We start from the raw sequence: 14,949 nt of genomic DNA, 5'->3' as shown, positions 1-14,949 counted from the left end.
ACAGGAGTGGGGCAGGATCCAGCCAGTGGGCTGGTTCCTGAGCTTTCCCCCACCCCTGCAGGTTATTTTACAAGTGGGCAGGGCCACCCAGCTGTCAATCACCCGATATCACAACAACACCACATTCTTCCTTTGCGGAGGTAGCTTGAGCTGCACCCACAGAGCAGCATCCTTTGCATCCAATGCAAACAGATATTTGGGCCTAGGAGTTAAGCACCACTGTTTGGCTGCACAATGGAATCCCCAACTTGGAACTCCAAAGCACAGCCAATCCCACCAGGGCCTGCTGTGACTGCCAATCAGCTGATGAACACAGACAGCAAGGCCTGCTTGCTAAGGAACAATCCACAGCATTTTAAGGCTTCTAAATGTTCCTTTGCAGCTTCCTCTCTACTTGCCCCACACCTATAAGGCAAATGAGTGTGGTGTGAGGAAAACAGACTTCTAAGCTGAATTGTGACACATGCTGAGCCTATTTGACCTATTAGCTGGAGCTTTCTCCCACTGCTACATCCTTCTCCCTGCAGCTACAGGGAAATGCTGTTCACATATGTTATGGGATAGACCCATTACACAGAAAAACCATACACTTTGCATGCAGTGGGAGTCAGAGTCCAACAGAATCCAGAGAGCCACAGTTTCTCCATACCAATGTGAAACTAAGAAAAGACTGCTGGATCAGACCAAAGGGGACCCATCAAGTCCAGCATCCTGTTCTCACAGAAGCCCTAATAGGAAACCCACAAGCAGGATCTGAGCGCTTCCACCCTCCCTTGTGGTTTCCAGGGGGCGTAGGCCTCTTCTACTATATTCCAGCTGCAGGATTTGCCTATGGAAAGAACACATGCCACACCCCAATCACTAAACTCCAATCTTGCCACAACTTTTCCTACAGAAGATGGCCATGACTAAGACACTGTGCACCAGCGTTCGGGAACCAGTTATGTCAGCATTTGGCACTCTGTTCAGAGGCGTTTGCATTCAGTTGAACGCACCTCTCCATCTGTTTTTGATGCTTCTCCTCTCGGGCTTGAGCCTTCATCTGCTGCACCTCAATTGTGTCTGGCTTACGCCGACGCATGTAGAGCTCATGGTTCCCCATGCAAAGAGCCAGAATACGCTTGTTAATCCTTAGCCGTGGGGCATAGAATACAAAGTCCTTTGAAAGAAAGATGAAAAATAAAGAATGAATCATGGATGCACCTGCGTCACTTCCCTTTCTTCTCCAGTAGTAGCTAATGCCTCAAGTACATGCAAAATAGCATCCAATTAATTAGGCAATTTCCCCCATGCAAAAAGACAAAAGGAGCAAAAAAGAGCTAAATGGTTGTTCAGCAACCTTTAGCTTCAATGAGTCAGGAAGCTGGAAATCTGGATAGGAATTTAAATCTGAAAGATGGCCTTTAAATAAACCTCACTCGAATATTCGTGGAGCATGTCTACATTGTGTTTCTGTTGAAATGTTGCACACAACCAGCTTTGAGTGTTGTCTAAAAACCAAACATTAACACAATAAAATATCCCATTACTGGAAAAAGAAAAGCACAACCAATTAATACGTTATCAGATTGGAGTAGCAGAAGTAAGTGAATAATAATAATAATAATAATAATAATAATAATAATAATAATAATTTATTCTTTATACCCCGCCCATCTGGCTGAGTTTCCCCAGCCACTCTGGGCGGCTCCCAATCAGTGTTAAAAACAGTACAGCGTTACATATTAAAAACTTCCCTGAACAGGGCTGCCTTAAGATGTCTTCTGAATGTCAGGTAATTATTTATCTCTTTGACATCTGATGGGAGGGCGTTCCACAGGGCTAGCGCCACTACCAAGAAGGCCCTCTGTCTGGTTCCCTGTAGCCTCACTTCTCGCAATGAGGGAACCGCCAGAAGGCCCTCGGCACTGGATCTCAGTGTCCGGGCTGAACGATGGGGGTGGAGACACTCCTTCAGGTATACAGGACCGAGGCCGTGTGGGGCTTTAAAGGTCAGCACCAACACTTTGAATTGTGCTCGGAAATGTACTGGGAGCCAATGCAGATCTCTCAGAACCGGTGTTATGTGGTCCCGGCGGCCACTCCCAGTCACCAGTCTAGCTGCCACATTCTGGATTAATTGCAGTTTCTGGGTCACCTTCAAAGGTAGCCCCACGTAGAGTGCGTTGCAGTAGTCCAAGCGTGAGATAACTAGAGCATGCACCACTCTGGCGAGACAGTTCACGGGCAGGTAGGGTCTTAGCCTGCGTACCAGGTGGAGCTGGTAGACAGCTGCCCTGGACACAGAGTTAACCTGCGCCTCCATGGACAGCTGTGAGTCCAAAATGACTCCCAGGCTGCACACCTGGTCCTTCAGGGGCACAGTTACCCCATTCAAGACCAGGGAATCCCCCACACCAACCCGCTCCCTGTCCCCCAAAAACAGTACTTCTGTCTTGTCAGGATTCAACCTCAATCTGTTAGCCGCCATCCATCCTCCAACCGCCTCCAGACACTCACACAGGACCTTCACCGCCTTCACTGGTTCTGATTTAAAGGAGAGGTAGAGCTGGGTGTCATCTGCATACTGATGAACACCCAGTCCAAACCCCCTGATGATCTCTCCCAGCGGCTTCATATAGATATTAAAAAGCATGGGGGAGAGGACAGAACCCTGAGGCACCCCACAAGTGAGAGCCCAGGGGTCTGAACACTCATCCCCCCCCCACTTTCTGGACACGGCCCAGGAGGAAGGAGCGGAACCACTGTATGACAGTGCCCCCAGCTCCCAGCCCCTCTAGACGGTCCAGAAGGATGTTATGGTCGATGGTGTCAAAGGCCGCTGAGAGATCCAGCAGAACTCGGAAACAGCTCTCACCTTTGTCCCTAGCCCGCCGGAGATCATCAACCAGCGCGACCAAGGCAGTTTCAGTCCCATGGTGAATCCCGATTGGAAGGGATCCAAATGGTGAACTTTTCGCTAATCAACAGAAACCACCATCAAGCCCCCACCCCACCCCCATTCTGCACTATTGGTGTCCCAGGCAGAAAATCCCAGGCACAACCCTTGCCTCTGAAAAAGAGGGGATGCAGAGCATGGCTTCTACCACAGGTAGAAAGAACGGTGACTGTACACACACATAGCCTTAGAATCTGAAAGTCACCAGTAAGCACTTTAAACTGGGTTTGGGAGCAAACAGCCAGCAGCAGAATTAGAATGGGAAAGCTGAGCTGCAACTCACCTTGTCAAAGAGGCAGGCCACAAACCCGCTTCTGAGCTGTCTTCAAAAGACATGCCCCAACCCAACCCAGAGGTGTTGAACAACTCATTTTTCTTTTTTACTAAGACAAAATCCCGAAGAGGAACAGACACCCCATCTGATAGAGAGTACATGTTCAACTCTGCAGCAGAGAGACCCCAGAACTTCAGTCCCAAAGCCTCAATATTTTGGCATTGGCTACTACAAAACACACACACACACACACACACACACACACACACACACACAATGTGTACTCCCAGGGCAGGAGGGAATTCGGAATGCTTTTATGTCATCTGGTAGGACTTTATTTCCTATACTTTGGACTTATATGTGCAACACTCACCAGTCACACCAGCTTAGGAAATACAGATGTCTGTTTTAATGGTGCCTCTCACTATTTCTTTCTCTTATTATCTACTGTTTGCTTGCTTTGCATATGGTAGGAGGTAATATCCTGCAACTGCACTTTTGAGTTCTTAGTAATGGTAATAAATAATTATTTAAAAGAAACAAATTCTACCAATCAGCTACTTGTTGAAGAAAAGGGGGAGGTAGCTCTGTATGCAAACCCTGGATATGCTGAAGCTATAACCAAGGGATCCCATTAAATCAAATCATACACCCCCATAAAGAAAAAAGGCTTTGGAAGAATTCCGTGCATCCAGACAAGGCATTTAAGTGCCAGTGATTAATTGCAGTGATATTGCTGTTACTTACACACAGCAAGGTTCACCTCTTCCAGAGTGAGCTGTCTCACCGCAGGAAAACTGTTCTCACGAAAATGAAGCGAAGACCTTTTTTGGCACAATTGCTGACCCAGAAAAACAAAGCAGATGTCCAGGAACCAGTTAATCTAAAGAGTCCTGAAACACTTCTGCTACCAGAAAGGCAAGAGCAATCCAGAGATCTCAATGGTATTGAATTGAACAGAGTTTGAGGGTTCGCTGCTCACTCAGCCCCGCAGATGAAAACAAATGTACAACTTCTCTCTAGCTTTTGTTTCAAACACCCGATGAATTTACCTCATCTTTGGAAGAAGAAGACACTTGACTAATCACAATGGGCTTTTATGTTCTATCACTAAACTACCAAGTGGAAAACTCTTCACACAAATGACTGTTTGAAAAGCTCTTCGTTCCTTAGAGTGCCCTTCGTTCCTTAGAGTGCCCATCAAACCAGCTGTATACCCAGTTGTGTGAGGTTTATTGCAGCCCTCTGCAATCTGCTGAGCTCTACACATTTTAGACTGCAACTACTACCAGTCCCAGCCAGTTTGAGCACAGTAAAACAAACAAACAAACAAACTGGGAGTCACTTGTTTATGAAAATCTAAATGTTCATTCTGTCACCAGGGGATTTCCCATCACAACCAACTGGCTTTTTTGGTTATGTAGATAGAGCAAAATAGAACAACCCCAAATTACTGATTTTCAATTAAATATTTGAATAGATTATTAACTAAAATATTTTAAACTACAAATGAAATCTTACTGGGGCTTTCTTGTCAATGGGCTTGATAACAAACTTCTTATCATTGAATGAAATGTTTCTAATCTCACTCCAAGGGAATCCGATTTTTGGTGTTAACCTGAAAAAGATGAAAGAAAGGATTTAATGTTTCAAAAGCTGAGCCCATTGGAATATTTTGGCAGTTAAACAACCTGACTACACTGATGTGGCACGAATGATTTTCCATCACTGAGACAAAAGAGGTAATGTTGCTCAGAATTTACAAAACCAGATACACTGAATTTATGTAACATTTGCACAGAATGCAATGTAAGTGGCTTGGACAGTGGCTTGTCCAAATTGCCCAAAGCAACATACTAAATCTTAGGCCTCAAAAGGATACAGGATTTGGAGCCTGGAGAAAATATACACAATCTTAAATGCAACTCAGGCTATTAGGTGAGTGCAGACCCATTCCATGTGATTTCCATCTTATATGAAGACACTTACTGAGGAACTGGTGCCTATACAGTGGTACCTCGGGTTACATACGCTTCAGGTTACATACGCTTCAGGTTACAGACTCCGCTAACCCAGAAATATTACCTCGAGTTAAGAACTTTGCTTCAGGATGAGAACAGAAATCACACGCCAGTGGCACAGCGGCAGCAGGAAGCCCTATTAGCTAAAGTGGTGCTTCAGGTTAAGAACAGTTTCAGGTTAAAGAACAGACCTCCAGAACGAATTAAGTTCTCAAACCGAGGTACCACTGTACACACAATATTATTAATCCAATGACTGAATGCTTTAGTAGATGTGCTACTGGCCTTTTTACACAGTGCATTTTGCGTTATATTGCAGAAAGGGGACACCCAACAGAAGCTTGCACCAGTTTGGTCCACAAGGTTTGGAGGTCCCTGCAGTTACCTGCTTTGTTAATACTTTGTTAATTAAAATCAGTGCCTAGAGGAAATATATAGGGCACATGAGGTCAGGAGTGCATAGATCAGTAATTCCCAAAGAAGCACCAGTCCAGATGTGGATCACACAGGGCACAACAGGAAGACTCAAGCATGTAAACTACTACAGAAAATAAACTCCCACTTCTTTCTGGGATCACTTGCCCTATGTAACCTGATAAAAATACTTCCTTAAATTCAAAGGATCAATTGAATTGGGAGTATGAAAGCAAGACATAATCATGGAGCATCTCTCAGGCTCAAGAAAGTCCAGATGTTGCTGGACTACAACTCTCATCACCAACTCTGTTGTTGCAGATGAGCCCCATCAGGCCTCCTCTCCCCTCAATGGCGCAGCCATTCCCTCAGGGTGCTTCAGTGGGAGATAAGCCCAGTTCCAACAAGCACCTCCACCTACCACTGAACTATGTAGGCTGGTCATTATAGGAACAATTGCTTGAGAACTGGTATGGGAGATTTCCACCCTGCTCCCTTTCCTCCCTATCCCCTTTTCCTTGTGTGCCATTTAAAAGAAAGGAAAAAAAATTGTAAGTCTGTGGGAGATGACTGTCTTGTTTTAATCAATGGCATGTAAGCCATTCTCAGAGCCATTTTGGCTGAAGAGTAGGGTACAAATGATCTAAATAAACACAATAAATAAATAAATCATCTCTGGCCCCATGTCACGCTATCTAGAATGGATGGTGCTTGGGATTCAAGCCTTCCCATACCCAATCTCAGGTTCCAATCCCAAATAAAATTTCTGGGAAATAAACACCCACCCATCAAATTGGGATATAAATATTACACCACATTATCTCTCCCACTAAATAAAGACTCTCCCTAGGAGACTAAGGCTTTGCATTTAGTTCCCTATGATGGATCCAGCAAAAGCTTTTAGCTGTCATAGATAAAGAGGATATGAACTGCACAAGGTGGGGACTGACATGAAAGAACTGCTGCTGTGATGGTTTTCTGTGAGCCTCCTGAAAACATCTAGGTAGCCAGCTGGCAAATGCTAGAAGAAGGTTGCTGGACTTAGATGCACTGATGCCTGATGCAACAGATGGCCCTCTCCCCTCTCAGTCCCCATGCAAGTTTGAAGGACAGTCTTGTTACCTGTCATTGTGCTCATAAATGTTGAGTCCAAGGGCATCGACTCCCAACCAAAGTTCTGAGCCCTTCTTGTTCTTAATACTGAAGTAGTTCACACCATACATCTCCAGATCTTGTGCAATTTTCAGATATTCCAAGATGGCATCTTCTCTAAAAGTACACAAGAGAATGGATTTTTAATACAATCTTCGCAAAGCTCGGCAGAGTTTAAAAGTAGTTCAAAACACAACACTTCTGACCTCCTGTAAATACAATGATGGGTTTTTCCAACCAAGCCTCCAAGCATATTTTTAAACTACGAAGAGGTAGCAAGTTGCCTATATCGACAGCATCCCTTCCAGAGGTTGTCACGTCCCACCCAGTCCCACTCAACACAGTCTCAAGGGTTACAAGTGATGGATTTTGTAATCATCATCAGGAGGCGAAGGGAGAGCTATAGGTTAGCAATTCTTTGTCAAATCATTACTGCATTAATACTATTGCAATGCCCAAAGATCTCCCAAAGCTATTATAAGTTTTTTCTATGGAAAAGGGGGCCAATATATTCCGGCAGCCTCCCAGGTCTTTGCTGCAAAAATATTAACACAACTGACATATGGCTCTCAGATCTGCAGCTTCTTAAACCTTGCTCCCTTAGAATCATTCCAAACTAAGTTCTATCACTGCCTGTTAGGGATCCCTTCTTGTGTGTCTAAACATAGCTGTCCGCCTGGAGGTCTGGCAAATCCCTGTTAGTGCTCAGATATGGATTCTGAAGATCCATTATTGGTTAAAACTTATCTTTTTCCCTGTTGGGTTGACACCCTTAACCCTACTGGATTCCTACCAATCCAAATGGAAAGCTACACTGCATGAAAAGCTAAGAGGCTTGGGGTTTTCCCCACACACCCTGATAGTTGTAGGTTATGAGAAAGCTAGAGCAATAATCCGCCAATGAATTTGGGATGTGGAACTGCAATGCCACGTGAGCAGGATGAATAAACACCCAGCAATAAAAGTTAATGGGAGAGGATTTACCCCAGCCAATTATTTGTCAAAATTACAAATACCTAAATACAGACAGCCATTTACCCTTGCTAGATTCAACGTGCTGCCATCTGCCTTATTGCAGGGCAGATTCGAGGGTAAACCATACGCGGAATGAGTCTGCCCCTGCGGCTTGATGGAGGTAGAAACTGTCTCTCATGCCTTGCTATGCTGCAGTTTCTACAGGGATATACACTTGGTATTTATTACCCCTGCTATGCAAAAATCTTCAAATGAATCCGAACTTCAATGTCTAAAATCACTGGTAGATGACAAGGATCCTGAGATCACATTGTTGTTGTTTAGTTGTTTAGTCATGTCCGACTCTTTGTGACCCCATGGACCAGAGCACGCTGGCACTCCTGTCTTTGTTTTTTTTTAAAAAAAAGATTTTTATTGGTTTTACAAAGTTTTAAACAACAAACAAACACTTAAAAGAACAAACATACATGTATAGTTTCATCACCTATTTTCATAAACCTCTTTTCTCAGACTTCCCCATACCCCCCCTTTCTGCATCCCAGTGTCCATATTTTTATAGCAACTCCCAACTGTTACTCTCCACCTCTGTCATCTTAGTCCTCTCTATATTCTGACCTTGTGTCACTGTATCCCTTTGTTTCTGGAAACCAGAACACTTTAACATTCATTAAGTTTATAATAGTCCTTAAGATAGCTTTTAAATTTTCTCCACTCTTCTTCCACCGTCTCTGTTCGTTGATCACGGATTCTGCCTGTCATCTCGGCTAATGTCATATAGTCCATCACTTTCATCTGCCATTCTTCCAGAGTGGGTAGATCTTGTGTCTTCCAATACTTCGCGATAAGTATTCTTGCTGCTGTAGTAGCATACATAAAGAAAGTTCTATCCCTCTTTGACACCAATTGGCCGGCAATGCCCAGGAGAAAGGCCTCTGGTTTTTTAGGAAAAGTACATTTAAGTACCTTTTTCATTTCATTATAGATCATTTCCCAGAAAGCCTTAATCCTCGGGCATGTCCACCAAAGGTGGTAGAAGGTACCTTCAGTCTCTTTACATTTCCAACATTTGTTATCGGGCAGATGATAAATTTTTGCCAGCTTGACTGGGGTCATGTACCACCTGTATACCATTTTCATAATATTTTCCTTTAAGGCATTACATGCCGTAAATTTGATACCGGTGTTCCATAACCATTCCCAGTCATCTGACATGATGTTATGACCGACATCCTGTGCCCACTTAATCATAGCTGATTTGACTGTTTCATCCTGTGTATTCCATTTCAGCAACAAGTTATACATTCTAGATAAATTCTTAGTACTGGGTTCTAACAATTCAGTTTCTAGTTTTGATTTTTCCATCTGGAAGCCAATTTTCCTGTCCTGTTTGAAAAATTCCATTATTTGATGATATTGAAACCAATTTTGTACCTTATGTTTCAATTTCTCATGACTTTGCAATTTGAACTTATCTCCATCTTGTTCCAAGATTTCCCAATACTTCGGCCATCCGACCTCCATATTGAGTTTCTTCACTGCCTTGGCCTCCACTGGTGAGACCCATCTAGGGGCTTTGTTTTCCAACAGATCTTTGTATCTTATCCAAACATTGAACAATGCTTTTCTAACAATGTGATTCTTAAAGGCACTGTTGACTTTATCATACCATAGATATGCATGCCAACCAAAAGCATTATTAAAACCTGCCAGATCTAAGATGTCTGTATTTTCGAGGAGCATCCATTCTTTCAGCCAGCAAAATGCTGCTGCCTCATAGTACAATTTCAAGTCCGGCAGGGCAAAACCCCCTCTTTCTTTAGCATCTGTCAATATTTTAAATTTGATTCTGGGCTTTTTGCCCTGCCAGACAAATTTCGAAATATCTTTCTGCCACCTCTTAAAACATTCCATCTTATCCAGAATCTGCAAGGTCTGGAACAAAAATAACATTCTAGGCAATACATTCATTTTAATCACAGCAATTCGGCCTAACATTGACAATTTCAAATTTGACCATATTTCTAGATCTTTTTTAATTTCTGACCAACATTTTTCATAATTGTCTTTATACAAATTCACATTTTTAGATGTCAAATAAACCCCTAGGTATTTCACCTTCTTGACCACTGTCAACCCTGTCTCCTCTTGGAATTTCTCCTTTTCTGTATCTGTTAAGTTTTTTCCTAAAACTTTGGTTTTTTGTTTATTCAACTTAAATCCAGCTACCTGGCCAAACTGTTGTATTATTTCTAAGACCTTTTTCGTACTAGTGTTTGGCTCTTGCAAAGTCAGTACTAGGTCATCTGCAAACGCTCTTAACTTGTAATGTTTAGCTCCGACCTGCACTCCTTTAACCTGCTGGTCATTCCTTATCATGTTCAGCAACACCTCCAGAACTGAAATAAAAAGTAATGGGGAAATTGGGCACCCCTGTCGTGTTCCTTTTTCTATCTTAAGTTCCTCCGTCACTACGTTATTTACAATCAATTTAGCTTTTTGTTCAGAATATATTGCAGCCATACCATTCTCAAAACCTTGACCTACCCCCATCCCATGAAGATTCTTTATCATAAAACTCCAAAAAATATTGTCAAAGGCTTTCTCCGCGTCCACAAAAATCAATACTGCTTTAGTGTTTATATTCACCTCTAGCTTTTCCAAAATGTCTATTACATTCCTTACATTGTCTGCTAGATGCCTTTTAGGGAGAAAGCCTGCTTGGTCCCTATGAATCTTCTCCATCAACACTCTTTTAAGTCTTTTTGCCAAAATGTCTGCAAAGATTTTGTAATCCACATTAAGTAATGATATTGGGCGGTAGTTCTTAAGTTGTGTCTTTTCAGTTTCTGACTTTGGTATGAGTGAAATATATGCTTCTTTCCACGATTCAGGTGCCTTTTTTCCCTCAAGAATCTCGTTGCAAACTTCTTTTAGTGGTTGAATCAACCATTCCTTCAGCGATTTGTAGTATCTGGAAGTCAGTCCATCTGGTCCTGGAGATTTGCCCAATTGCATATTCTGAATGGCAGCCTCTATCTCTTGTTCTGAAATTCTCTGGTTCAAATCCATCTTGCTTTGATGAGAGATTATTTGTAGTCCATATTTATCAAGGAATTTGTCTATATCTTCTTCATTTTGCGGGCCTTGAGTGTAAAGTTTTTTAAAGTAACTCAAGAAACAATTTCTAATTTCATTAGGTTTAGATATATTTTTTCCATCCACCTCTAGGCTTGTAACTGTATTTAATTTCTGCCTTTTCTTCAATTGCCATGCCAGAAGTTTGCCGCATTTATTTGCTGATTCAAAGGTCTTTTGCTTCATTTGTTTTATCTTCCATTCAATCTCTTGGTTCATCAATTCCATATATTGTGTTTGATATAGCTTGATCTCTCTTAAAATCTCCTGGGACTTTGGTTTTGTTCTTAATTTTCTCTCTCCTTCCTTTATCTTTTCCAAAATCTTTTCTTTTTTCTCATTTTGTTTTTTCCTCTTTATTGAATTTTGTTGAATCAAGAATCCTCTCATCACCGCTTTACTTGCGTCCCAGATCACTCTTTTCTCCACGTCGGCCCTCAGATTTATTTCAAAATAGTCTTTTAAAGTCTTTTGGGCCTTCGTGAGGATTTCCTTATCTCGAAAGAGGGTGTCATTCATTCTCCATCTAAATTGACCAGTTATTGTAAGTTTCATCTCCATCCTCACGGCATTATGGTCGGAGCAAGTTTTTGGGCAGATTTCCACTTTCTTAATCTTTGGGGCCATACCACTAGTGATCCAAATTTGGTCAATTCTGGTCCAGGTCATCATTGCTTGAGAGAAAAAGGTTCCCTCTCTCTCCAGAGGGTTCCTTGTTCTCCAAATATCTATCAAGTCCATGTTTTCCGTCATTTCAAAAAAAGTCTTAGGAAGTCTCCCTTCCTTACTAACTGTTAGTCTTTGTGCCTTGTCCATATTAGTGGAGACCACGCCATTCATGTCTCCCATAATTATCATATTGTAATCCAGATAGTCCGTCAAGGTTTCATGAAGTCTCTTAAAGAAGTCAGATTTGCCTTCATTTGGTGCGTAGATTCCAACAACTAAGAATTTTTCTCCTTGTACTTGTATCTCCACTGCCAAGTATCTCCCTTGTTCATCTTTGAATATCATTTTTGGAGCCCATTTCTCTTTCACATATATTACAACTCCTCTTTTCTTAACTTTATCTGATGAAACAAATTCTTGTCCTAGCCTTTTGTTTGTGAGTAGTCTCCTGTGGGCTCTAGTTATATGAGTTTCTTGTAGGCATATCAAGTCCAATTGTTCTCTATTCAATATATGAAATACTTGTCTTCTCTTCAAAGGCCCATTGAGCCCATTACAATTCCAACTAAGGAATTGCAGAGCCATCTTGTTATTTTCCTAAAGCTCCTCCAACAGCTCCAAGTTGTTGCTCTTCTTCTGATGGTGGTGGTTTTTGTCCAATCGAGAGATTCAGGATATCTAATGCTCTCCTCTGTTCTGCAAGTACGTCCACAGTCCCCTTCTGCAGGTCCTCCTGATTTCTTGCCAAAAATTTGTCTTTATCTTGAATTGTCTTTATTTTCACCTTCTTTGCCTTGTAGTCAAATGACAGTCCTTGTGGAAATTCCCACCTAAAGCGGATGGAATTTTTCTTTAACAGAAGAGCCAAGTCCTTGTAAAAGTTTCTTAGATCCAAAATATATTTTGGGATGTCTTTAAAGATCTGTGCAGCTGAGTTGCCAATTTGCAGAGCCTTTTCAAAATGTAGTCCTAATATTTTGTCTCTTTCCTCCTTAGATCTAAATGTAATCAGGCAGTCTCTCGGGGTCTTTCTGTCCTGCTTTTTACCCAGTCTAAAAGCTGTTGTAATTTTAAATTCGTCTTCCTCCAAATCCCAGCAATCCACAAACTCCCGTGTCAGGTATTCCGCAAGGTTGTCTCTCTCATTCTCCGGAATCGATCTTAATTTCAAATTTCTCTCTTTCCTCTGTAACTCCCACAAGGCCAAAGTTGCGTCGTGCTCATAAACCTTCTTAGCAATCGGCTCTAATTTCTCTTGCGTCTCTCCAGCAGTAGCTTTGGCATCTTCGGCAATTTTACGTGTGGTAGCGTTTTCCTCCACCAATTTATTTATAGATTCTGTGTTCTGGTTTAGTCTTACCGATATTTCTGTTAATTTTTGTGTATTTTCTGAAGTCTGTTTTGTCAAAGACTCCAAAGTTTGATTTATCTTGAGCAGAGCGTCTGTCACAGCTTCCATAGAGGCAGCTGCTCCTTTTTCTTGTTCTGTTGTTCCTGCTGGTCCTGCAGTTGCAGCTGAAATTGAGCCTCTTTTCTTTGTCTGTTGCTGTTGCAGCTGTTGTTGTTGTTGTTGCCTGATCTTGGCTCTTGTGACTATCTCTTCTTGTGTGCCACTCATGTCAAGGTCGTTTCCCACGGGAGCTATTCCCCGTTGGAAAATTCCACTGTCCTAGGCCGTGCCGAACTTTACTTTACCCTCTAGGGGGAGCAAATCAAAATGGCCATAAAGTAAAGTATCCAAGTACAGAGACAAAGGAGAATGTCCAAAGATGTAAAAAAGAGAGCTTAACACAGTCAAAGTCAATGTTGCTAGAAGCTTGTAACTACAAATTGCCACAGTTTCCCAGTTTATACTGTTTCTTCTTGTAATATACTGTAGCCAGTCACTGTGAAAACTTTGTATCACAGTATCACTTTTGCAGGAAAAAGTCAGTTCAGTGTCCTATTGTTCTAAAAAGGCAGACCGTTTCGTACTTTCAGTAGATGAGACAGCGGAGGATTTTTACTTCAGGTAAATCATGCAGTTATTAAAGTCTCATTCACCTCCCCTCTGCCCTGCTAGCTAGAGGGGAGATCTAAGGTCTGAATGTCCGGTTTAATTTAATTAATTAAGGAGCGGGTTTCAACGGATGCAAGTTTAAAGTTCCGTTGCTTTCACTTTCATGCAGTCGGGGGAGGCAGACTTCCTTGATTTAATCTCCCCGCTTTTAGCTCAATTTTCAGAATTTAAAGGGTCCCGATTGTTTTTCAGTTCCTACTCACGGGAATTCCGTCCAAATTTTCTTTTCAGGAAGGAATCGGCGCTCTCCGCTTATGGCGACGCGGCTTCACTTCGCAGGCTGGGTGACGACTCTCAGCACCGCGCTCACTCCCGATGTCGATCCGTAGCCTTTAAAAAGGCTCTTTCACGGTACCGGGGGGCGCAAAGGTGCCCACCGAGTCTCCTTGTTCTCAGGCTTCAGCGCCTGAGATTTTAGGGGTCCCCCGCTCGCCGTAGCGGGTAAGACCCGAACTTGCGAAGCAGTCCTTCTCCGGAGCTCGGAGGTAGGACCGCCATTAAGCGCTGGCACCGACCGGAAGTCCGCGGCACTCCTGTCTTTGAGATCACGTTAAGGGTAGACAAATTCTGTGTGATTGCCATAAAACTTAGGGAACAAGCTGTGCTATCATAATGATCAAGGCCTTAAATGATGATTTTAGGTTATATGTCAGTGACTAAGTTTTAATTTTATTTTTTTTAACTGTTGCTATATCTGTATTGTCCCTGTTATATCTGTATTGTCCCTGTTAATATCCCCGCATTGTGCCTAATTGCAAATTCAAATGTATCCCTATTGTGTTTTATGACTTCCTTGATATTGTATGTGGGCTGGAACTGGTCTGTGACCAAAATAATAAAATTCATTCATTACTGCATTGACTTCTGTAACGCACTTTGAATATTTAAAGATGAAGCTATATTATGAACAAAAGATGCTCTTATACAATACAAACCAATTATTTCTATAATTTCAGCCTTACCTGAGCATTCCTCGATGTTCTTCATGCCACACTTGGATCCTTTCCTCCCACTGATCCTTGTTAAGTTTGTGCTGCTCCAAAACCCTAGGAAGCAAAGAACAGCAAAGCACATCAGGAGATAAGCAGCTTATTTTTCAAACTTCCTCTATCTGTACAGAGGAAAATGTAGTCCCCTAAGCTCAATCAGTGGTCTGAGAGTTGTTCTCTGGTGCTTCTACCTAATACAAAGGTGGGGAACCGGATGCAGGCAGTTGGCCAGATCCTTATTTCCCTTAGGAGATAAGGGCCAAATTGCACATGTTGGTGGGGCCTGGTCATCTGTCAATCATCTGAGAGCCCCACATTTGGAA

The 14,949-nt window shown here is 42.4% G+C and overlaps 1 protein-coding gene across 1 annotated transcript in view; it reads right to left on the bottom strand.

Moving 5' to 3' along the window:
* MSN (moesin) overlaps nucleotides 1-14,949 on the bottom strand; it is an 87,192-nt gene that overhangs the window by 9,845 nt on the left and 62,398 nt on the right. The window contains exons 5-8 of the mRNA XM_081178771.1: nucleotides 14,600-14,683; nucleotides 6,770-6,916; nucleotides 4,734-4,830; nucleotides 996-1,159 (exon numbers count right to left, since the gene is read on the bottom strand). Coding sequence (XP_081034897.1) covers nucleotides 996-1,159; nucleotides 4,734-4,830; nucleotides 6,770-6,916; nucleotides 14,600-14,683 — 492 coding nt within the window. The remainder of the gene's footprint in view (nucleotides 1-995; nucleotides 1,160-4,733; nucleotides 4,831-6,769; nucleotides 6,917-14,599; nucleotides 14,684-14,949) is intronic.

This window comes from Podarcis bocagei, assembly GCF_964188305.1.
Source record: "Podarcis bocagei genome assembly, chromosome: Z".
Classification (NCBI taxonomy): domain Eukaryota; kingdom Metazoa; phylum Chordata; class Lepidosauria; order Squamata; family Lacertidae; genus Podarcis; species Podarcis bocagei.
This window is presented reverse-complemented; position numbering and strand designations above follow the sequence as displayed.